The sequence below is a fragment of the Erythrolamprus reginae genome, chromosome 4, assembly GCF_031021105.1.
Source record: "Erythrolamprus reginae isolate rEryReg1 chromosome 4, rEryReg1.hap1, whole genome shotgun sequence".
Taxonomy (NCBI): domain Eukaryota; kingdom Metazoa; phylum Chordata; class Lepidosauria; order Squamata; family Dipsadidae; genus Erythrolamprus; species Erythrolamprus reginae.
This window is the reverse complement of record NC_091953.1, coordinates 46211448-46236571: the sequence shown is the minus strand read 5'-3', so window position 1 is coordinate 46236571 and position 25124 is coordinate 46211448. Positions and strand designations below refer to the sequence as shown.

The window sequence follows — 25124 nt, the reverse complement described above, 5'->3', positions numbered from 1 at the left end:
CCCGGACTCGGCTCGAAGGCGGCGAGAGACAGCGCCAAGGAACGGGCCTGTCCACGCTCTCTCTCGGCGCTTTCGAGCCGAGTCCGTGAGCGAGTTCGCTCCCGGACTCGGCTCGAAGGCGGCGAGAGACAGCGCCAAGTAACGGGCCTGTCCACGCTCTCTCTCGGCGCTTTTGAGCTGAGTCCGTGAGCGAGTTCGCTCCCGGACTCGGCTCGAAAGCGCCGAGAGACAGCGCCAAGGAACGGGCCTGTCCACGCTCTCTCTCGGCGCTTTCGAGCCGAGTCCGTGAGCGAGTTCGCTCCCGGACTCGGCTCGAAGGCAGCGAGAGACAGCGCCAAGGAACGGGCCTGTCCACGCTCTCTCTCGGCGCTTTCGAGCCGAGTCCGTGAGCGAGTTCGCTCCCGGACTCGACTCGAAGGCGGCGAGAGACAGCGCCAAGTAACGGGCCTGTCCACGCTCTCTCTCGGCGCTTTCGAGCCAAGTCCGTGAGCGAGTTCGCTCCCGGACTCGGCTCGAAGGCGGCGAGAGACAGCGCCAAGGAACGGGCCTGTCCACGCTCTCTCTCGGCGCTTTCGAGCCGAGTCCGTGAGCGAGTTCGCTCCCGGACTCGGCTCGAAGGCGGCGAGAGACAGCGCCAAGGAACGGGCCTGTCCACGCTCTCTCTCGGCGCTTTCGAGCCGAGTCCGTGAGCGAGTTCGCTCCCGGACTCGGCTCGAAGGCGGCGAGAGACAGCGCCAAGGAACGGGCCTGTCCACGCTCTCTCTCGGCGCTTTCGAGCCGAGTCCGTGAGCGAGTTCGCTCCCGGACTCGGCTCGAAAGCGCCGAGAGACAGCGCCCCCCGGACCCCCAACCCGGGTTTGGGGGGCTGCTAGGAAGCCCTCCATGCCGGCGGCAAACAGCCGCGCCGCCCCCAATCTTCGGCTCCTCGCTAGCGCTGTGGGAGTAAAAACACCATCTGCACATGCGCAGACGGTGTTTTTACTTCCGCATCGCTACTTCGCGAAAACCCGCTCGTTGCGGGGGCTCCTGGAACGGAACCCTCGCAACGAGCGGGGGATCACTGTATATTGATTACCTGTGAGTTGGACATCATGATTACTGTAATTATCATCGAAGTTTATTTAAATAAATGTGTATACCCCCAAAGTAGGAATAGTAATTAAGTTCTCTACATGCTAGTTGGCTAAATCTTTCCAAGTTTTTTTCCTTCATAAAGCCAGAAATTGATGTGATTACCAAACTAAAAGATGGCATCACTCTTTTATTATTTCTGAAGTGGAAAGCCAGCTTCATATTTGAAAGTCCTTCTTAAAATATATTTTTGTAATATATTTTTGTAATTATTTTAAAACAATTCTATTTACTTTCAACTTTGCAGCTAACATTTGTAAATCTCTACAATTAAAACCTCATGCTTGCAAACTATTTCTGTAAATTTGTTTTGGTTTGCAAATGTTTTCATGTTGGGTTTTAGATGAATCAGGTGTTTTTGGGTTTTTTCTTTTATTCCTGTTAATTATGAATAAATCACTGCAGCTTTCTTGGCAAGATTTTTTTTGAAAGTGGGTTCCACTACGTGTTTCTAGGATGAAGATAGAATGACTGGCACAATGTTACCCAATTGATTTTATATCTAGATAAGATTAGATTAGATTTATTGGATTTATATGCCGCCCCTCTCCGCAAACTTGGGGCGGCTCACAACAGGGTAAAAACAGTACATAATAACAAATCCAATACCCACCAATCCAATTACAATTTTAAACTAAAAAAATCATAAAAAACAGCCCCAGAATATTAAAAAAAACACGCATACAATCAATCTAACACCAAAACAACATGGGCAAGGGGGAGATGTTTCAGTTCCCCCATGCCTGACGGCAGAGGTGGGTTTTAAGAAGTTTGCGAAAGGCAAGGAGGGTGGGGGCAATCCTAATCTCTAGTTTCTCCTTTCTAGAGTGATACCTTAACTACTCCCCCAGGGATCCCCAAACTTGGCAAATTTAAGTCTTGTCCACCTCAACTCCCAAGTTGCCAAGTTTGAAGACCTATGCACTACACCAAACTGTTCCCTATTATTACTAGATTTTTTTTATATATACAGTAATAATTATTATTTATGAACTATTAACAAATTCAAATACAGGAAGAGTTGATTTTATAAATATACAGTACAGCTTATGTGTGTTCTGTGATTCTATTTTTATTTTATTTATTTATTTATTTGTCAAACATATATAGTAGTAGTTTGTATAAACTTAACATAAAGTAAAAAAGCAAGGATAAAAGAGGACAATAGGACAGTAGGACAGGGACACTAGGCAGAGTGATGTGCTTATGTATGCCCCTTAGACGTACTTAAGCATACACTGTGGATTGACTGAGTGCACAGTGACTAAGTAGTGCATATATCTAAATAAGTAGACTAAAATAAGGGTTGTTTTCCTTTGCAAACTAATAAAGTTTCTATTCTTGTTAAGGAGTGCACGTAGAGTCTGATCTTAATCCCTTATTTTGAAGAGATGGGATTGTAGCGCAGGGACATTTATATTGTATTTATAACTTTTCCAGACTCAGTCCCGATTGGCTAAAGGTGGTGTTTTCCTTACTTACTTAAACTTAAACTTTACTAACTAAAAGATTCTGCCAGTTTCTCTATAAAAAAGAACTTCTTCCCTGATTTACTGATCTCCAGGCAATGTTAATTTATAAATCCTTTAATTTATTCAGAAATATTTCATTTAAATCCTATAATCATCACTGATCTCATAAGTTTCTTCCCCCCCTTATGCTATTTAAATTAATTAAAATAAATGGAATTTAAAGTCACTGTAAATTAAATTTATACTTTACTTCTGTATAAAAAGGAATTTTAACATAACAGCAAAAGCTAGCAATATTTTTATCACCTAAGGGTGTGCTTGGTGGCTCCTATTATTAACTTAATTTTAGTCATGCAAAAGCCTCTCTGAAACTTTATCTTTCCTGTAAAAATGTAAAATGTATCTTACATGTAAAATAAAACAAATGATGAACAGGAGACAACAATCTGTATCTTAATGTAACTTCATAACAAAAAAATCCATCCTCAATCACAAAACATATCATCTTCAAAAATATGTTCTATCTAGTCATTAATTGAAATAAAAACATATTATTTGTTATATTCAAGCAACATGTGAATTCTTAATATTTTTTTAAGTATACTGTACTTTTTTTAAAAAAAGAATGTTTATAGATGTCTATAAACTTAAAGAAAGCAAATATAAACAGCCTAGTGTATCTTTTCAAACTACTGTATAGTAACAACATTTATTTAAAAGCACAAACTTTACTGCTATTACCTTTAAAACTCTACATTGCTTGAGGTCATGTTATTTGAAAGGCTGCCTCTCCAAAATTACATCTATGTGATCTACCAGGAAGGTAAGACATGTTATGGGCCTCATCCATTAGAGTGGTACACACATCTGATAGAACCAAGAATAAGGATCTTCTGAGTTGTGGCCCCTCCCCTAGCAAATATCATTCCCTCCAGAGTTAAATTGGGTGCCTCTTTGTCACTTTTCTGTAAGCTTGGAGACTTAGTTCTGTCTGCGGGCCTGGGGACCCCACACTGATATAGAGTCAATCAAATGACTAGTGTCATTTATGTGTGACCTTTCATGTTGTGGTTTTTTAATGTGTTAATCTGACCTCAAGTTACCATATCAGAGTTGGGCAGCCAAATATATTGTTTAACAAATAATAATTAATAAATAAACTTGTTGGTCTGAAAGGGTATGACCAGCCTCCTCCTAATTATTGATTACTATAGACTGGCATTCCCGTTGCCTTAAAAGAAAAATATGATTTTAAAATCTATGCCAATTTTCATAAGTCAGTAAAAAGAATATGTGAGCAACAGAAGAGATTTCTTAATAAAAGTATTCCGCAGTATAGCAACACAACTGTAAAATCCTTCTTCTTCACTGTACCAGCTTCACTTATAGTGATAGTAATAAAACCCCAATCATATGACTGAAGCATATTTAGAAGGTTATAAGGGTGCTTTAAATTTCTGGCACCCAGACGATTTAGTAGTACTTGGAAAAAAATTCTATTATTTCAAATAGATAAAAAGAACAAAGAAATGACTAAATGATTTGGAAACTGGCAATTATTATTCAATAATTATATCATAATTAAAAACTTTAGAGTTTTATTTTGTGGAAGCACATCAATCTCCGCCATAAAATTTCTAGGATGACTGTACAAATTGCTTTGTGATCATTAAACAAAACATTATCTCAGTTACAGTATTTTTTTAAAAGGTAAAGTTACAGAATAAATTTAGTTTCAGTTAAATTAATATATTTTGTAATTAGCTTTATTTTAATAGAATATATCAATCTTTGAGAGAGAGAATGTTCAAGATTTTTAGGGTGAGATACCAAAAAAACACAATATATTAATAGATGCCATAGGCTGAACAGAGCCATGGATCTAGCATACAAAAATGTTTTAAATACAAGATGATACATATGGAGCAACATCTTAAAGCAACCACATTTTTTTTCATGATTGAATGGCACCTTCAATAAATAGGCAGGTGTTCATTTGCTTCAATGTAGTATACATTTTATATTTTAGATCCTGGATATTGTCTATTCTGAAAATGATAAAATGATGTAATATGGTCCAGTATGAATAATCTTTAAAAATTAATTAATTTAATTTAATTAATTTGACTTCTATGCCGCCCAATCCCATTGGGACTCAAGGAGGCTTACAATAATAAATAAAACGGTGCAATGTTACTGAATGTTACAAAAGTCAAATATTAATAGATAAAAAACAGTAAAATTCCATCATAAAACCATAACCCACTAGCCAGTCACACACACACATACCAAATCAGTCACAATTCAGCCCTGAGTAGATGTTACATTCATGGCTCCCAGGCCTGCCGCCAGAGCCAGGTCTTCACAACCCTTCAGAAGGCCAGTAAGGTGTGAGCAGTATGGACTGGGGGATAGCTGGTTCCATAGGGCTGGGGCAGTCACAGAGAAGGCCCTCTCCCACAGGCTCGCCATCCTGCATTGCTTAGTTGACGGAACTTGGAGGAGGCCAACTCTGTATGATCTAATTGGTCTGAGAGGTATGCTGCAGGAAATGGTCCAATAGTTAGTCTGGTCCTAAGCAAAGTTCAAGGTGACAATCTTGAATTGTGACTGGAGACTAATTGGCAGCCAGTGTAGCACGTGGAGCATTGGTGTTATATGGGTTAAGCTTATTTGCATAAATCTATGCCAGTAACATACAGTGTTCCCTCAATTTTCACGGGGGATGCATTCCGAGACCGCCCGCGAAAGTCGAATTTCCGCGAAGTAGAGATGCGGAAGTAAATACAGTGATCCCCCGATCATTGCGAGGGTTCCGTTCCAGGACCCCCCGCAATGAGCGGGTTTTCGCGAAGTAGCGCTGCGGAAGTAAAAACACCATCTGCGCATGTGTAGATGGTGTTTTTACTTCCGCCGCAGCAGCGAGGCTTCTCCGCTGACTCCTGGCGAACTTCCCCGCTTTAGGAGTCAGCGGAGAAGCGGCGCACCTGTTTTAAAACGATCGGAGCCAGCTTGGGGAGGCTTTCCAGCAACCCCCGAGCCCGGGTTGGGGGCTCGGGGGTTGCTGGAAAGCCCCCCCAGGTCGGCTCCGATCATTTTAAAACAGGTGCGCCGCTTCTCCGCTGACTCCTAAAGCGGGGAAGTTCGCCAGGAGTCAGCGGAGAAGCGGCGCGCGTGTTTTAAAATGTCGCAGCTGGCCTGGGGGGCTCGGGGGCAAGCCCCCGAGCCCCCCAGGCCGGCTGCGACATTTTAAAACACGCGCGCCGCTTCGCAGCTGTCTCCTGAAGCCGAACGCGGAAGTTAGCGTTCGGCTTCAGGAGACAGCTGCGAAGCGGCGCGCGTGTTTTAAAACTTCGCAGCCGGCCTGGGGGGCAAGCCCCCGAGCCCCCCAGGCCGGCTGCGACATTTTAAAACACGCGCGCCGCTTCGCAGCTGTCTCCTGAAGCCGAACGCGGAAGTTAGCGTTCGGCTTCAGGAGACAGCTGCGAAGCGGCGCGCGTGTTTTAAAACGTCGCAGCCGGCCTGGGGGAGCCTTCCAGCAACCCCCGAGCCCGGGTTGGGGGCTCGGGGGTTGCTGGAAAGCCCCCCCAGGCCGGCTCCGATCGTTTTAAAACAGGCGCGCGGCTTCTCTGCTGACTCCTGGCGAACTTCCCGGGCGAAGGGCGAAGGGCGGGCGAGCGGCGAACGGCAGGTGGCCGGGCGAACGGCAGGCGAGCGGGGACTTCGCCCTCCCGCCAGCAAGAGGGGGAAGACCCAGGGAAGCCGCCCAGCAGCTGATCTGCCCGGCGCCATCTACGCATGCGTGCCCATAGAAAAAAGGGCACGCATGCGCAGATGGTGTTTTGACTTCCGGGTTGAAAAATCGCAAATTAGCCTGTTCGCAATGGTCGGGAACGCAATAACCGGGGGATCACTGTACACTATTTTTGGCTATGAACAGTATCACAAGCCTTCCCTTAACACTTTAAGCCCCTAAATTGCAATTTACCATTCCCTTAGCAACCATTTAGATTATTACTCACCATGTTTATTTATTAAAGGCAGACGAAAGTTTGACGATGACATATGATGTCATCGGGCGGGAAAAACCGTGGTATAGGGAAAAAACCCGTGAAGTATTTTTTAATTAATATATTTGAAAAACCATAGTATAGACTTTTCGCGAAGTTCGAACCCGCGAAAATCGAGGGAACACTGTATTTCATTTTGCAGCTTAATTTTTCCCTTTAGCTCTAATTTATGAAAATTAACAATCATAAAATACATCCAAACCACCATTGTCCACAATGTATAATTATACTCTATTTCTTTTTGAAAATAATACAATATACTTTACCAATTAGCGTCATCTTGGCACTGTAGCTTCCAAAATATCTTTCATCAGTTGTTGGAGTGTGACATTCATATTCACCAGCATCCCTGTCTTGGAGCTGTGTTATGTGCAGTTTAGCATAATTCCCTTCAATTCTCTCCACATAGATTTCTCCACCCCTAACGCGTTGAGTATAGATTGCATAAGGAAAGGATGGGTCCATGGTGCTGACAATCTGTACTTCCCTTTCTGGAGAAGACGGAAGGTAAATGGACCACTGAAAATTCTGTTGTGATGGTCCTTGATAACCGCTGACCTTGCACCAAATGGTGATGTGAGAATTTTCAGTGCGATATAGAGGCCCTTCTTGAACAGTGACTTGACGCTGTGCAAACGACCACCCTAAGAAGAAAAAAGAATAAGTTAAATTTATTAACTGCAATATATTCCATTTTTGTTTATAGTTTCATGTACATCACCCATATTTTCCAAAAGAAGAGAAACAAGTAATACATAACCATTTGTAAAGACAAATGATGTTATTTTGCCAAGACCAGGATTGCAATAGCTCTATTTCCAATTAAATCATAAAATTTTCAGAAACAAATATTAAACACATATCTGAAGACAGTATTTTTCCATTCCCTTTACAATGCTGACTGGCCCCTTTTCAGGATTACAGAAGAAGATGGTCAACAGTTTTGAAGGCAGAAGAGGACTCTATGTCCCAGTGGTAGATAAAATGACAAAAGCATCTCCTAGGAGAAGGGAAACTCTGACTGCAAACCTCCACTGCCTTGTGGCTATATCCATAATTGGAAAAAGGCTTCAAGAGTAAACCTTGAGGCAAAATCCATAGCCGGAGTTCTGGTAGCAGTTTGTGACTGTATACAGTTACGTTCTGATAGCTCCTGCAACGTAGCTGGAACCAGTCATATTGGCTTTGCCATTCCATTGGATTATTTCAGAGATGTGGAGAGTGGGAATCTGCTACTTGGGTAACAGTCTATCCTCCATACTAACCTATCCAGGCCTTGTGCTCTGGACAGATTACTCTAGCTTTGCATATGGCATTTTAGGAACTTTTTCCAGAGCCCATAGTCTTTCAAGAATGAAGGATGCCAATGCCAATACAGCTCACCACACTTCTTTGTTTCTTACGGTTTACGGGCAATACAAAAGTGAACAACCTTTGTAAATAATTTGGAATTACCAGCATCCTGGCCTAAATGCTTGAGGAAAAGACCAGCTCTTAACAGTCTTTGGGAAGGCCAAGAGAGTTGGTAGGAAGTGTTCCATAGGACAGGCATTGCAATAGGACACACCTCTTTAGTTCCATAAGATGCACTGTTTAATAGAGTGGACCAGAAGCTCATCCACCATTGTGAAACAGGCAGAAACCCTTGGGGAGAGAGATGGTCTGGAAGTAAACTGGCCTCATGCCATGCATGGTTTTAAAGGCAATAATCAGCATTGGAAACCAATGCAAGTATCAGTAATGCTTCATGAACAAAATTTGGAGCAGGGGTGAAATCCAGCAGGTTCTTACAGGTTCTGGAGACCTAGTAGTGAAAATCTTGAGCAGTTTGGAGAACTGGCAAATACCACCTCTGGCTGGTCCCAGAGTGGGATGGGAGTGGATATTTTGCAATATCCTTCCCCCAGGAGTGGGAAGGGAATGGGGATTTTGCAGTATCCTTCCTGTGGAGTGAGATGGGAATAGAGATTTTGCAGTATTCTTCCCGTGCCACTCCCACCAAGACCCACCACATCCACAGAACAAGTAATAAAAAAAATTGGATTTCACCCATGATTTGGAGCATGCAAAACTGCACACAAACTGCATTCTGAATCACTTGAAGATTTTGAGAGTTCTTCAGTGGAAACTACTCTACAACTAATTGTAGCAATTTGTTTAGGTAATCACTTTTGCATGAGTAACAGTAAATACAGCTTTCCAATCCAGGAACAGACACAGTTAGCACCCAAAAAGTATTTATGCAAAGGCTTTCCAGACTATTGCTGTCACTCATCATCCAACAGGATACTTGGAAAATTCCAGATTGAATATCAACTCTGTATGAAAGACTGGCTACCAGAGCAAGACGAAAAATAAATCAAATAAATCACCAATTCCAAGACCCCATAACCACTAGGGCTAGCCAAGGTAGAATTGCAACTTGTTTTCCTCCATACATATCCTTGCAGCTTGCAGGCACTAAGTGGGTAATAACCTTAACAGCCTCACTAACAGCCAGATTATGAAAATATTCAGCTGAGTATAATCAGCCTATTTATATTTTACTTCATGTGGATGAATGACCTTGCCAGTGGTTTCATGCAGATGTTACACATGAGTAGGGGGGGTGTTGAGCCTTGAGACATGTCACCTAAGAGTGGGCTAAAGTCAGGCTTCTCCCCTACTATCAATACTAACTGGATTATCAATATTAGCTGGAAAGTCAGAAGAAGGAGGAGAATCTCTGCAAAATTGTACCCTCAACTACCCTCAACAACTTTTTCCACCCCTAAAGCTGGTCCCAAAGGACATCATGGCATTCAAGTTACTGAAAGATCTAGGACAGTGATGGCCAACCTATGGCACAGGTGCCACAGGTGGCACGGGGAGACATATCTGCTGACACACAAGCCATTGCCCTAGCTCATCTCCAACATGCATGTGTGTGCCGGCCAGCTGATTTTTGGCTCAGACAGAGGCTCTGAGAGGACGCTTTTGGCTTCCAGAGCACGTCCGGGGGGTGGGGAGGACGTTTTACCCTTCCCTGCTCCAGGGAAGCCTTTGGAGCTGGGGGAGGATGAAACACAAGTCTACTGGATCCACCAGTAATTGGGAAACAGGGCGTTTCTGGCCTCAAGAGAGCTTCCCGGGAGCAGGAGAAGCTGTTTTTGCCCTCCCCAGGCATTGAATTATGGGTGTGGGCACTCACGCATGTGCAATAGTACACATGCACACTCTTTTGGCACCTGAGGGGAAAAAAGGTTCACCATCACTGATCTAGGAGGTCACCACTTACTTATACCCATCTGAGCTCTTTAGAAGTTACCCAAAAGCATAACCAAGTCCATTTTAGCCTATGTAATTCAACTGAAAAGGCTCCAGTACTTCCGAATCTATATACCCGCTACTATTAACGAATAATAAAATGCAGACCATTTCATCTGACAAGCAATTCTTGATTGTTCATATTTCTGATCCCTTTAAGAGAATTATGCAAGCATAGGCTTTATGCATATTTTCAATGGAATAAGCAGAAGAAGATTTATGGACATAGATGCTAATACCATCAGTTTATACAATACCTTTTTTTCAAAAACAAATGAGACTACAGACTAACACATATTGGATTTTTCGGAGTATAAGATGCACCTTTCCCACCCACCCCTAAAAGAGGAGGGGAACGTCTAGGTGTCTTATACACTGAATGCAGCCATTTTTGCTATTCTAAAGCCCCGCCCCCATCTGCAGAGAGCTCTTGAGTGCTGGGGAATAGCAAAAATACCAGTTTTTGGGGAAACCTAGGCTTTTTTGCCTTGTTTTTTCTGCAAAAATGGGGTGGGGAAAGGGTCTGGGAACCCTGCAGACAGCCCTTGGGCACTGGAGGAAGGCAAAAATGCCTCAATATTTGTGAAAAATGGGTGAGAGATAGCCCGTTTTTCACAAAATGTGGGGCATTTTTGCCATCCCCAGCACCCAAGAGCTGTCTGCAGACTCCCCAGACCCCTTGCCCACCCAATTTCTGTGAAAAAACAGGCAAAAAATAGCTCATTTCTGCAAAAAATGGGATATTTTTGCCTTTTAATTACTCCATCTCACATGACTGGTGGAGGAATTCTGGGAGTTGTAGTCCACTAGTCTTAAAGCTGTGAAGTTTGAAGACCTCTGGGTTAGGGATTAAGGGTGCAAGGGTCTTCAAATTTGGCAAGTTTAACACTTGTGGACTTCAAGTCCCATTCCTGAGCTAGCATGACTAGAAGACGAATTCTGAGAGTTGAAGTCCACAAGTCTTAAAGCTGTCAAGTCTGAAGTTTGTAAAAAATATTCTGCTACACTGGTATTTTAATAAATGATGTATTACTACACCATTTGGTTCAGAATACTTTTTCCCTTGTTTTCCACCTATAAAATCTAGGCATGTCTTATACTCTGAAAAATACAGTATTTGTTTATATTAATCACATTTTATGTCCTTAAGAGTAAGACTACTGAATTACCCTTTTAATAGAAAGACTGGAATAAGATTGTTTTTGTATTTTCAAAAACACAACTACTGTTTTGGGCATGCCAAAGGTTGCACATGACTGCTTAAGCTTTGTTATAAAAACCAGAATGAAAGCTTGAGATTTACATGAAATAGGCCTCCCAATTATTTCCAACAAGCATAAAGCTTGAAAGATCTGGCAGATTTGATAGACTTCCCTTTTAGCAATAGGATATGAAACAGTCTCTTGGAGCTCTGATTAGTAGCACTTATTAGAAAGATTAAGATTAGACGCAAGAATTCCAGCAAGAGGTCTATTGTTAAATGGAAATCCATATATAGGCAATGTAAGGCACAAGACTGGTCTTTCTCACACTTTCTAATGCAAGGGGAATGAAAGGAGGTTTGACAGTCGGAACCCTTTGCATTTGTCAATTGTTTTGGCAACTGTTGCTGCTAGACTTATCAGTGTGAGAAATTATTCTCATAATACCTTCCTACCAGCCTAAACCCATTCCATATGGGTTTTTTAGAAGACTCACGTCTTCTAAAAAAAATTTAAAGGTCAGGATTATTTAGCCTTCTTTTAAAGGAGATGTGTTGCTTTGATCTGCAAAAGAACATATTGTAAATCCAGAAACGGCAGCAAATTTGTCATCTCTTTGGTAGAAACTCTAAGAATGCTACTTCATTCTTATAAAATATAATAGCATGAATGCCTGATCAAGTTTCTTTCAGTCCAAGTAAACAAAATCAAGGTCAAGTTATTTTGAGTTAATTTCCTCTCACTTCAATGTCTGAATTATATACAGCAATCTCTTTTTTAAATGTTTATTTCTTTCTCATCTCTTCTACTTACAATAACAGTTCATTCTCCCCTTAACAGCTCTTTCATAACTTTCCAAGGTCAGCTCTAAATTCCTTTACACTAACCCACAACTGTGTTTATGGTGAATTTAACATAAAAAAACAACTAGATTTCACACAGCCACTGAATGCAGTACATAGTTACCATGACCATCTGTGATGCTGAAAAGCCAATGCCCTACACTTAATTGGAAATGGTTCTGCTCAGTTTGTTATTTTTTGTACAGCGCAATAGTTTATGAAGTTAAAAAACCTCCATTTCTTAGCACAAGAAATTTGTAAACTAAGCATCTGAATACTGCTCCTCTTTTACCCTTATTAAGAAAACTCTAGTCTGTCTTATCAGCTAAAATTATATTTAATTAAAAAAGCACTTTCTCTGGGAATTGAAACTTTAATTTGATGGAAGAGTCTAGTAGTTTTAATGACCCCGAAAACATTGCTGATCAGAGGATCATGCCCCGATAGTGTCATCTTTGCCAGTTAAGTTACATGAGGTGTGTGAAACTAAAGGTAATCAACACAGCAGGGAGAGCAGGTAGCTGTGACAGAAGCTAATCTATTTAGGAAAAAGTAAATCTAGAAAATACAACAGCTAAACATTTCAGCAACGTTCAGAAAATTGTACAACTATGGGTAAAACATTTAATCATAATATACTGAAGTGCCAAATAGTGAAATCTTCTATTTGATGGGAAATAACATTAAACTTGCACAGATAAATCTGAAAGAGATTATGTCATCAAACTAAATACAGCATACAGTGTTCCCTCAATTTTAGCGGGTTCGAACTCGCGAACAGCCCATACCACGGTTTAAAAAAAATTAATTAAAAAATACTTCGTGGTTTTTTTCCTATACCATGGTTTTTCCCACCCAATGCTGCCCCGAGTCTGCGGAGAGGGGCGGCATATAAATCCAATAAATCTAATCTAATCTAATCCAATGATGTCATATGTCATCGCCAAACTAATAATTTTTGCAAATAAATAACAAAAAAAAATTATTGTTAATAAATAATTATGTTTATAAATATCAGAATCACTAAGTGTTTTATTCAATGGGGAGTACCAGTAATAATGGTGAGTAAATGGTTGTTAAGGGAATGGGAAATGTTAATTTAGGGGTTTAAAGTGTTAAGGGATGGCTTGTGATACTGTCCATAGCCAAAAATGGTGTATTTACTTCCGCATCTCTACTTTGCGGAAATTCGACTTTCGTGGGCAGCCTCGAAACGCATTTCCCGTGGAAATCGAGGGAACACTGTACTGTAACTTTTAGAATTCAGGAAAGAATCAACATTTTATCAATGGACGCCTGTATCTGTTAATGGAACAGCTTCTTCACCAGTTTATATAGCTACCAGTAAGAAACTGAGAAACCTGTACAGTGTGGAAGAGTAATATAAAAAAAGAAGATTCTTTAAAGTTGTAGATTTGGAGACAGCTGCTGAATGTCATGGAAAGATGCAAAAAGAATCAATCAATCAATCATTTACGGATTAACAAAGACAGACTGGTTTGTAAGACAACCATCAGCAAACAGAAACATACTTTGGTATGTGGTGTAAGCAAGTGATGAGTCTAGGAAAACCAAACTTGACAAGGTTAAAGTAAATAGAAAAGTGGAAAGACTAAAAATAAGTTGGACTGAGATAAGTTGGACTAAAGCAAGATAGCTCCAGAAAGTATCTTGTATCTTGCCCCTGGCAGAAACAGCTCAAGAAAATGGCTATACAGTGGTCCCTCAATTTTTGCGGGTTCGAACTTCGCGAAACGGCTATACCACGGTTTTTCAAAAATATTAATTAAAAAAAAACTTTGCTGTTTTTTTCCCTATACCATGGTTTTTCCCACCCGATAACGTCATACGTCATCGCCAAACTTTCGTCCGCCTTTAATAAATATTTTTTTAATAAACTTTAATAAATAAACATGGTGAATAATCTAAATCAGGGGTCGACAAAGTTGTTCAGAATCTAGGAGCCAGCCAAAAAATTTAGGAGCCAGAATTTTTTTTAAGCAAACTTGGTTTTTAATTTAACAAAAAAAACATTACAAACGTTATAAACAACATTTTACTTTTAAAGATAATAAATATTATATTTTGATATTTTAGATCAGAGGTCCCCAACCTTTTTTGCACCAGGGACTGGCTTTCAGCTAGACCAGTTTTCCATGGCCCGGTGGGGGGGGGGAGCTAGCTGTCAGCGGCGCCGTAAAAGGGGCGATCAAGAGAGGAATGGGTGAATGAATGGACGGAGGGTGGGAAGGAAGGAAGGAAAGAGGGAAGGTACAGGAACAGAAGAAGGGTGCAAAGAAGCAAAGAAAGGTGTGAAAGTGGAGAGTAAGAGAGGAAGGAGTGAAAGAAGGGAATGAGGGAGGAAAGAAGGGAGGAAGGAAAAGGAAAGCAAGAAATGGAGGGAGGAAAGGAAGGGAGGAAAGGAAGGAAGGAAGGAAGAAAGAAGGAAAGAGGGAAGGGACAGGAACAGAGGAAGGAAGCAAGGAAACTTATGAAAGGGGAGAGTAAGAGAGGAAGGACTGGAGGGAGGGAGGGAAGAAGGTAGGAAGGAGAAAGAAAAGAAATAGAGGAAGGAAAGGTAAAAGAGAGAAAGAAAAAGAGCAAGAAAGAAAGAAAGAGAAAGAAAGAAAGAAAGAAAGAAAGGCAACTTCAAAGAAAGGCTCACTGAGCATCTCTCACTCTCTCTCTCTTTCTATCCCTCTTTCTTTCTTTCTCTTCCTTTCTCTCTCTCCTCTTCCTTTATCTCCTCTTTCTCTCCCCCCTCTCTCTTTCTCTCTCTCTCCCTCTCTTTCTCTCTCTTCTTCTCACTTTCTCTCTCTTGTTTTCTTTCTGTCTCTTTTGCTTTCTCTCTCTCTCACTCTTTCTCTCTTGTTTTGTTTCTCACGCTCTTTCTCTCTCTTGTTCTCTCTCTCTTGCTATCTCTTTCTCTCCCCCCCTTTCTCTCACTCTCTCTTTCTCACTTTCTCTCTATCTTGCTGTCTGTTGCTTTCACTCACTCTCGTTCTCTCTCCGTTCTTCTCAGCGGTGACGCGCGCACGCCCTGCCCGCCTCACATTTGCCGAGAGGACTTTCGCCCCGGGCTCTCAGCAAGGGGGTTTGCATGAGAGGCGGGGCCGGCGGAAGGTGATATTCAATGTCGGGGGCGCATGGGCGGTTTTGCGCACGCTCCCTATCTCCCTGCTAGCCCACTCGGAATACGTATTCAAAATAAGAAAAGCCTTTGCCGGCGAAGGCTTTTCTTATTTTGAATACAGTATTCCGAGTGGGCTAGCAGGGAGATAGGGAGCGCGCGCAAAACCGCCCATGCGCCCCCGACATTGAATATCACCTTCCGCCGGCCCCGCCTCTCATGCAGCCCCCTTGCTGAGAGCCCGGGGCGAAAGTCCTCTCGGCAAATGTGAGGCGGGCAGGGCGTGCGTTCCGGGTGCGGGAGGAGCTGCGGTGAAAGGCAGGAGGTGGCAGAGGAGCAGAGGGGGCAAATCGGGCGGGCGGTGGGCAGCGCGGAAAGGCCGAGGGGGCCCTGGCGCCGCGGACCGGCTGAAAACCCCCAACGGCCCGGTCCCGGTCCGCGGACCGGCGGTTGGAGACCCCTGGTATACATACAGTACAGCAGGCAACATTTTCTAGGCGCCAGACAACATTTTCTAGGCGCCACTGGCGACCAGGCGCCTGGGTTTGTCGATCCCAGATCTAAATGGTTGCTAAGGGAATGAGAAATTGCAGTTTAGGGGTTTAAAGGGTTAAGGGAAGGCTTGTGATACTGTTCATAGTAAAAAATAGTGTATTTACTTCCGGATCTTTACTTTGCGGAAATTCGACTTTCATGGGTGGTCTCAGAACGCATCCTCTGCGAAAATCGAGGGAACACTGTATATCTATATAATCTTTCCAGAACCAGACCATACTTGAGAGTGCAAAACTAAAATTTAATTATTTTGATCCTATTAGTAAATTTAGATTTGTACATTTTATGTTTTGAATAGGTTCATATATTTCCTAGTTAAAAAGAGGAATCTTTGCTGATTTGGCCTGCTCAAAACTACTTCAATAATACTGTATCTGCAGTGTTCGTGTCTTTATCTTGAAAAGTGGCTAAAATTTCCATAGAAGCAGAAGAATTTCAAAAACTGCCATTGGCATTGTTCACTGAATGGGAAAATAAGCACTCACAGGTAAAAATGATTCACCGTAATAAGATGATTTGTTCCAGATTAAATTCCTCTAGTATTGGGCCTTTTGAAGTAGGTCTGATCAGGAAACAAACTACACAAAGACCAGTGGAGCTCTATTTTATTGACAGAGGTTATAATAACCTAGAACCATGACCTATGGCATGCATGCCGGAAGTGGCACATGGAACCATCTCTCCGGGAATGCCAACCATTACCTGTTGCTCTTCCGGGTTCTGGCATTGGCCAGCTGGTCTTCACGTGCGTGGGAAACTTGGAAACTGGAAGAGAAGCTCCTTGACATGCATGTATGTATATTTGTGCCAGAAACCAGAAGACCAGATGACCAATACGCATGTGCATACCAGAAATTGAAAAATCAGGTTTTCCGGTTTTTGGCGGTCATGTGTATGCGCGCTGGGGAGATGTTCTTCCAATTTCAGGCACTCCCCCCCTCATATGCACACTTTAATTTTTCACTCAGCGCCAAAAAGGTGCACCAACATGACCTAGAATCTAGAAAGTGTGGTAAAGCACTCACAGGTAAAAATGATTCACCATAAGATAATTAGTTCCAGATTAAATTCCTCTAGATCAGTGGTTCTCAACCTTTCTAATGCTGCGACCCCTTAATACATTTTCTCTTGTTGTGGTGACCCCCAACCATAAGTCTAGGGCCTATTCTCCCAACAGAGCTTTAAGCTGATTGGCAGGAGGGTCAGAGGGACACCCCCATTATCAACACCTGATTGGTCGGATTGTAAAAATATGTTCCAAGGCGCCAGAATAGAAGCTTAAGTTCCTAACACCATGGGAAATTTGTCTTTTCTCAGGGTCTTAGGCGACCCCTGTGAAATGGTCATTCAATCCCCAAAGGGGTCCCGACCACTAGATTGAGAACCACTGCTCTAGATACTTCTTTCCTTTTCACATTCCCTTATTCCAGGATTAAGGTGGTCCTTACTTAACAACTTTTTTCTTCTTCGTGTTGATCCCTGTACTCCTCTACACTTAGTTAAATTAAACATTCATAAGCTCTAATTTACCTTTATATCTTCAGACATTCCACATGTGCAACAACTTAAAAGGCAAAGATTCTATGCCTAAAATAAATTTTATTTACTGATTTCAATATATCCAACATATCCAGATTTAAATAAGAATCATTAATGAATAAAAATAATGTTGACTTACTCAATGAGAAAACATTATTTTTAAATATCTGACAAAAATACTCTAACATGCATAAAGAAAAAAATCAGCAGCAGTAAAAATGGCATTTCAGAAATACAGTACTGATTTTCTCAGCAAAAATACTAGCATATTAATTTGATGGTTATCATGCACATACTAGCCTGTATATAAAATAAATCAGGTGCGTTTCTAGCAACTGACTAGAAAAAATATATAGCACCGATAGTTTTACTTTGCTGGAATAATGCATTCTAAGCTTTTATATCTGACCACACTTGCAGATAAGCTTTCTGACAGAAAGCTTTCTGACAGATAGGAACCAGCAGGTGAAGCTAGGTAAAATAACATTGAATGGCTGTTCAATTAGCATAGAAGCCCGCCAGGGCTATGTGCGCTCTTCATTACTCTTTTTTCTCTACACCAATGACTACATCTCAAAGGATCCCTCTGTTGAAATACTGAAGTTTGCAGATAACACCACAGTCATTGGTCTCATTCCAGACAATGATGAATCCACATGTAGACAGGAGATAGATCAACTGTCCTGTGGTGCAGCTAGGAACAATATGGAGCGCTGAACACTCTTAAAACTGTAGAAATGATAGAAGATTTTAGACGCCACTCTCCTATTCTGTCACCTCTTACAATATTAGGCCACACAGTAGCAACTGTCTGAGTTCTATTATCTCCAAGGTCTTGAAATGGATAAATTGCAAGGTCAGGCGTGTTAGAAAGAGAAGAGGAAGATAAAAGAAGACTTTAAGAACTGCCTTTATAAGATATGGCTCACAAAATGTCTTGAAGGGAGTATTTATTAACCTCTTTTGTGGGAGCCTGTATTCTGTTTTCTTCTTGTTTAGGCAACATTTTCATTTTCTAAGGGAGATGTTCCTTTCTCTTCTTAACAAGGTTACTAATCATCGTAATATTCTTAGCTAGTCTATTTTTAAGGTAAAGTCTAGGTGACAAACAGAACCCTTTATCTCCAACTATGTAAAGTAGAATAGGTTTGATGTAGTGTACATATACTATAAATAAGGCAGTGATGGTGAACCTATGGCACGGGTGAACATTCTTAAAACTGGCACGTGGAGCCATATCTGCTGACACGTGAGCCATGGCCCTAGCTCAGCTCCAACGTGCATGTGTGTGGCAGCCAGCTGGTTTTTGGCTCACACAGAGGCTCTGGAAGGACGTTTTTGGCTTCCAGAGAGCCTCCAGGGGGATGGAGGAAGGCATTTTTAGCCTTCTCCCAGAACCAGGGAAGCTTTTGGAACTTTGAAAGAATGAAACATGAGCCTACTGGCCCTAACAGAAGTTAAAAAACAGGCCGTTTCCAGCCTCCAGAGTGCCTATGGGGGGGTGGGGGAAGCTATTTTTGCCCTCCCCAGGCATTGAATTATGGGTGTGGGCACTTGTGCATGCATGATAGCGTGTGCACACGCTCTTTTGGCACCTAAGGAAAAAAGGGTTTGCCATCACTGAAATAAGGCTTAAAAGTATAGAGCTTTAAAAATGATAAGCAAGTACAGTGATACCTCATCTTACAAACCCCTTGTCATGCAAACCTTTCGAGATACAAACCCGGGTTTTAAGATTTTTTTGCTTCTTCTTCCAAACTATTTTCACCTTACAAACCCAAGCCGCCGCCACTGGGATGTCCCGCCTCCAGACCTCTGTTGCCAGCAAAGCGCCCATTTTGCGCTGCTGGGATTTCCCTGAGGCTCCCCTCGCTGGAAAACCCCACCTCCGGACTTCTGTTGCCAGCGAAGCACCCGTTTTTGCGCTGCTGGGATTCTCCTGCTAGGATTCCCCTGCAGCATCACAAAAACACGGAAGTCCAGAGGTGGGGTTTTCCATGGAGGGGAGCCTCAGGGGAATCCCAGCGGTGCAAAAAGGGTTCTTCGGCTGGCAAAAGGGGTGAGTTTTGGGCTTGCACGCATTGATCTCTTTTCCATTGATTCCTATGGGAAACATTGTTTCGTCTTACAAACTTTTCACCTTACAAACCTCGTCCTGAAACCAATTAAGTTCGTAGGACGAGGTATCACTGTACTCTTTGGTTGTGAAAGCCAGATCTGAGTGTACTTCCAAATCCTTGGGCATACTTTTTAAGGGGGTCCACTGCACATTTCTATCCTGACTTGAGAATTACATTGGAAGAGAAAATGTAGCATTTAGATTATCATACAACATGTTACCCTGAAATGAAACAAAAGATCAGCTAAAATCAAAGGTGTCAATGGGAATAATTTTAGCCAATAGGTGAGGATGTATGTCCAAGCTTCTATTGTAGTCAAGCTAGGTTCGTAGTGCAGGACCATGTTAGCAACTGTCATTTGTGGATTTACAATATATTCTTCAAGAATGTAGTTTGCACTGTCTCTAGAGGAGTAAAGGAGTTACAAGGCCCCAGTTGGGCTATGAACACTAATCGAGTTGCAGCAAGAGTTTAACTGAAAATATTTTTAGCACAACAGGTACTAATAATGCATCTCTAGTGTACCAAACAGACTGCAGGGAAACAAAAAAATAAGATGTTTCCAGTGTCCTGTATTAGATGAGAAATGAAAACTCTGGATTGAAAGCCCTCAATTGACAGAAGAGAGATGATATGGAATTAAATAAGCAGATTCTACCTATTTTTGTGAATACGTGCTTCATTTTTCACCTTGCCTCTAAGAGATTTCCTCATAGGGCAGCTATGACTTCCTATTCATTGGTAGGGGAATCTCTAAAGAAAGGGCAGCGCCGGACTTACCCGGCAGGCAGGCTTTGCTGGAGGGACCGGGAGACACGGTCCCTCATGGCGGCCGCCATTTTGGATCCCGGGCGAAGTCTCGCGATGCGAGACTTCGCTCGGGAGATCAGGGCCTGATTGGCCATGGCCCTGATTGGTCCGGGCGGGGCCTGCTTGCCCTATATAAGGGCGAGCAGGCCCGAGGCTCTTCCTTTTCGCCCGGACCGAGCTACTGAGCAGACGCTCGATCGTTCTGCTCCGGCGGCCATTGTGTGTGGCGACCTCGTGCGAGGCGCCATTTTGAGGCCTGTGGTGGGGCGGAAAGCCTTTTCTCAGCATTAGCGGAGCCAGCATCGGCTGGGCTCCGCTCCGGTTTGGAGCCTCTTTGTCCTTTGTAGTAGGGAGGGGGGTGCTGCCTTCTGGTGGCCTCGCGGGCCCGCGGGGGTCGCTGGGGGGGATTGTAGGCCTGGGATAAAGGCCTAGTATTGGGCCTTGTTGCCCATTGGAAGGGGGGATTGGCTTCCTGGGTGGGTTTTGCACTACTGAGGCCTGCTGTTAGGGCAGGCCTTGTTCAGGAGGTGCAGGGCCCGTTGGGGGAGGGCTTGGTCCCGCCCTATTCCTTCTTGTGTAAAAAATAGATTTTAGTGGTATGGCCCCTAAAAAGCGGCCAGCTAAGGCCCTCCCGGCCCAACCTGTGGTGCGGCCTAGGAGGGCTGCTAGGCCGTCTGCCCGGGCTCGGGCGGCGGCAGAAGGGCCCCCGGGGGGGATCCCGGTTGGGGGGGTGGTAGGGTTTATGCCCACAGTCCCTCAACCCGAGGTGTCCCCTTCTCTCTCCTGGGCCAGGGTCCTGGAGCGGCTCGATGAGTTGGAGAGGTGGCGGTCGGGGGCAGGCCCGGAGGGGCTTTCCTCGGCTGCCACCGCAGCTTGGGGCGCAGACCCCGAAGAGGAGTCGGCCCCAGCTGGGCAAGTGGCCCACGAAGTACAGATGGCGGGCACCGGACAGGCGGGCAGCACCGGGCAGACGGGCCATGCTGGACAGATGGCCCAGCCTGGGCAATGGTCATCGTTCCAGGGCCCAACCAGGATGGGCCCACCGTGGATGGCTTCTACCCCTTACGGGGCAGGTGAGGTTGCACCACATGCAGGCACATCTCCGCTCCTGCCCATTCAGGGTCCCGGGTTCATCCCGCCAGCTTTGGGGGGTGGCAACAGCTTCACGGGGGCTGCTGCAGGCACCTGTGGTCAGGTCTGGTCCCCGCCAGCTCCGCCAGTGGGGGCGCTGGGGGTACCTGTCCCACCTGGGGTGGGGGTGGGGGGTTGGATTCCTCCTCCACCGGCCATTATGCCACCGGTCCCATTCATGTATCCACCGGGGCTTGGGGTGCTGGGCTCGGGGGCCACCACGGTGTGGGACCCGTTCGCCAGCATCAAGCCTGGGGCCATCCCTTGTGGGTTGCCCGCCACACCTTTAGGGTACCATCTGCACCCGTCAGTTAAGGAGGCAATCTGGCGGGGGGAGTACGTTGATTTGTTCTCCATATTGAACAGGGAGGTCCCTAAACAGGATAAGGAGGTTGTCCCTGGGGAGAAGGTGAAAAAGACAAAGGTCACGAAATGCTTCAGCTCGTGGCTGTATGCCTTTCTGACCTTTGCGTCGGTGGTCATTCAGAGGCAGCCGGGGAGGGCCACTGCCTTGCTGAAGTACATCGACCTTATCGCAAGGGCGCATTTTGAATATGGGGGCACCATATGGAGGCATTACGACAAGGGGTTCAGGATGCGTATTGCCCATGACCCCTACTTGCCTTGGGATATGGTGGTTCCGGACCTGTGGTTCCAGGCCACGCATATGTCAGGGAAGGAGGGCTGTGATAGGACCGATAGCGGTCACTTTATGGAAGAGGAGCCCGCGACACCCGCGCCGGCCAAGGCCGTGGCGGGTGCCGTTGGAAAAGGGGCCTCTTTGGTGTGTCACGAGTTCGCTGCAAAGGGGGCGTGTTTCCGTCCCTTTTGCAGGTTTCGTCACGCCTGCGGAAGTTGTGGGGGAAACCATTCCGCAGCCGTGTGCCCCCGCCCCAAGAAGGGGATTGAAAAGAAAGGCTCGGGTCTCCCTAAGCCTCCCCCACCTGCTGGGGGAAAAGGGGCCCGGCCCAATTAATTTAATGGTGCTTGAGGGTTGGTTGGGTGACTACCACCCTCGCTCGAGAGCGGCCGCTCTCTTGCTAGGCTTTTCAGAGGGATTTAGGATCCCTTACCTGGGTGTTAGGAAGGCCTTCATGTCCGACAACCTTAGGTCGGTTGTTGGTCGTGAAGACATTGTTAGGGAGAAGATTGGGAAGGAGGTGGCCGAGGGCAGGGTCCTTGGGCCCTTCTCGGAGCCGCCCTTCCTGAATCTTCGGGGTCTCCCTTAGGTGTGGTCCCCAAAAAGGCGAGGGGTGAATTTAGGTTGATTCACCATTTGTCTTTTCCAAAAGGGGAGTCAGTGAATGATTTCATTCCTGACGAGCTGTGTTCAGTCCGGTATGCGTCCTTTGATGCAGCCGTGACTATGGTTAGGAAGTGTGGGGTGGGAGCCCTTATGGGTAAATGCGACATTAAGTCGGCATTCCGGCTCCTCCCCATACACCCAGACGACTTTGAGCTGTTGGGCTTCCATTTTGAGGGGGGTTATTACGTAGGCAGAGCTTTGCCCATGGGGTGCTCTGTCTCGTGCTCGCTTTTCGAGAGTTTTAGCACCTTCTTGGAGTGGGCGCTCAGGAGGCAAAGTGGTCTGGGTACGGTCGTTCACTACCTTGGTGGTTTCCTGTTGGCTGGGCCTGCGCATTCGGAGCAATGTTTTGCCCTGATGCGGGACTTTGAAGCCCTTTGTGCTCAATTGGGGGTGCCTTTAGCCTCTGAGAAGACCGAAGGCCCCGCCACCAGGATTACCTTTCTGGGTATTGAATTGGACTCAGAGGAGCAATCTTCTAGATTGCCCCTAGAGAAGTTGGTAAAGATTAAGCGGAAGCTTGACGAGGTCCTGAGCTGCCGGAAGGTGACCCTACGGCAGCTTCAGGAATTGGCAGGCATTCTTAATTTTGCCTGTCGGGTAGTTGTTCCTGGTAGGGCTTTTTCCAGGAGGTTGTATGATGCGATGAAGGGGCTCCGTTTGCCCCATCATCGCACCCGCCTTTGCGCTGGGGTCAGGGCTGACCTCGGCGTGTGGCGGGATTTTTTGGTCAGGTTTAATGGTTTGTCTTTCTGGAGGCACGAGCTTCTCTTGGAAGCTGAGTTGCAGCTCTGCTCTGACGCCGCGGGGACTTGTGGTTTTGGGGTGGTGTTAGGTGACCAGTGGTGCTGGTCGGCATGGCCTCCGGAATGGAGTGCCTCTTCGTTGGTTAAGGACCTGACGTTCCTGGAGCTCTTCCCCTTAATAGTGGCCTTAGAGCTTTGGGGGGGAGCAGTTTAGGGACAAGACCGGGCACTTTTGGTGTGACAACCTAGCGGTTGTCCATGTGGTGAATGCCCTGTCCTCGAAGAGCGACAGGGTCATGCGGCTTGTCCGCCATTTTGTGCACAGGTCCTTGTCTCTAAACGCATTGTTTTTGGCTAAGCATGTCCCCGGGTTAGATAACGGGGTTGCTGACGCCTTGTCCCGTGGTCAGTTGTCCAGGTTTCGGACCCTGGCCCCGTGGGCCCGAGAGTTGCCAGAAGCGTTCCCCGGCCACCTCTGGAGTCTGGGAGGGATTCAGAGTGGTGGAGAGACGGGGCATCCCGGGCAATCCCCTTGTCTGTAGCGCCCGGCACCCTTGGGGCATACCAGAGTGCGGGCAGGGAGTTTGGGGATTTCAGGCAGGGCAGGGGTTACCAGCTTAGCTGGCCCGTCCCTGTATAGCGCCTGGCCGGGTTCTGCGTCCAGCTGGGGCAGCGTGGCCTGTCAGTTAGGACGATCCGGTCCTGGTTAGCCGGCCTCGCCTTCTGTCCAAGGTGGGGGGGTTGGCAGGTTTTTTTCGGGTGACTTTGCATCCGGTAGGTGCTGGATGGCTGTGTTAGGGAGCGAGCGGGGGCCCCTGGTGACACTCGTCAGGCTCTGACGGTGGAGCAGCTGTCTTTAATCAACGTGGTTTTGGCAGTCTGTGTTCCTCATTGTACGAGGCCCGTCTTTTTTGGAGCAGCGACTTGTGTCATGCTTGTGGGGCCCTTGGGGTCAGTGAGGCCTGGCCTCATCTCAGGCTGGCAATTCGCTCCGTGCCTTCCAGCACGCTGATCTGGCCTTTAGACAAGGGGGGGGTCCCTTGTGGTAAGGCGGTACAAGTCAGATCAGCTTCGCAGAGGGGTTACCATCTAACTTAGTGCGGCCTCCGACCAATCGGTGTACGGTGGCCGTCCTACAGCTTCTGTTGTTTTCTGTGGGGGTCGGATGCGGGGTGCCCGTCTAGGCATTGGGACGGTACCCCTTCCGACCCGTTTACAATTTTGTGCGTTAGTACCCAGGGCGAGGGCCCAGGTGGGCACTGATCCCGCCGGTTATGGAACGCCTCGTTCCGTATCGGCGCCGCCTAGCACGGCACTTTCTGGTTTCCCGGCCCACTGGATTCGGGTGATCGGCCGCTGGCGGTCAGCGGCATATTTGGGTTATGTTAGGCCCGCTGAGGATCCTAGGCAGGGCTTAGGCTAGGTGACCTCTCTGCGTGTGTTTCCTCTTGCAGGTCCCCAGGCTGACGTGACACCGACGGCGCTGCTGTGTGGCCACAGCATGATTTGCTGGGCCGGCCGCCTGGCGGCCAGGAGCGCTGTCGGGACCCAGCCGTCCCTGGGGCGGTGGGTCAGGGTTGCCTGGAGGGGCCGGAGAGGTATTCGGTGGGAGGGTCTCCTACCGGTGTGGCTAGGCGGTCAGCATTTTGTGGCTGCGCCCGGCAATATGGGGGGCGGCTCCTGGAGTCGTTCCCAAATGGGTTTGGGTGGGCAGTGTCCTGTGGCCGCACCCAGGTGGCTGGTATTGCACTTAGGTGGCAATGA

General features: G+C 45.7%; 1 protein-coding gene across 2 annotated transcripts in view; it reads right to left on the bottom strand.

The window, feature by feature from the left end:
* Window positions 1-25124, bottom strand: part of IGSF3 (immunoglobulin superfamily member 3) — a 118503-nt gene that overhangs the window by 78233 nt on the left and 15146 nt on the right. For both annotated transcript variants that reach the window (XM_070750212.1, XM_070750213.1), the window contains exon 3: window positions 6940-7317. In XM_070750212.1, coding sequence (XP_070606313.1) covers window positions 6940-7317 — 378 coding nt within the window. The remainder of the gene's footprint in view (window positions 1-6939; window positions 7318-25124) is intronic.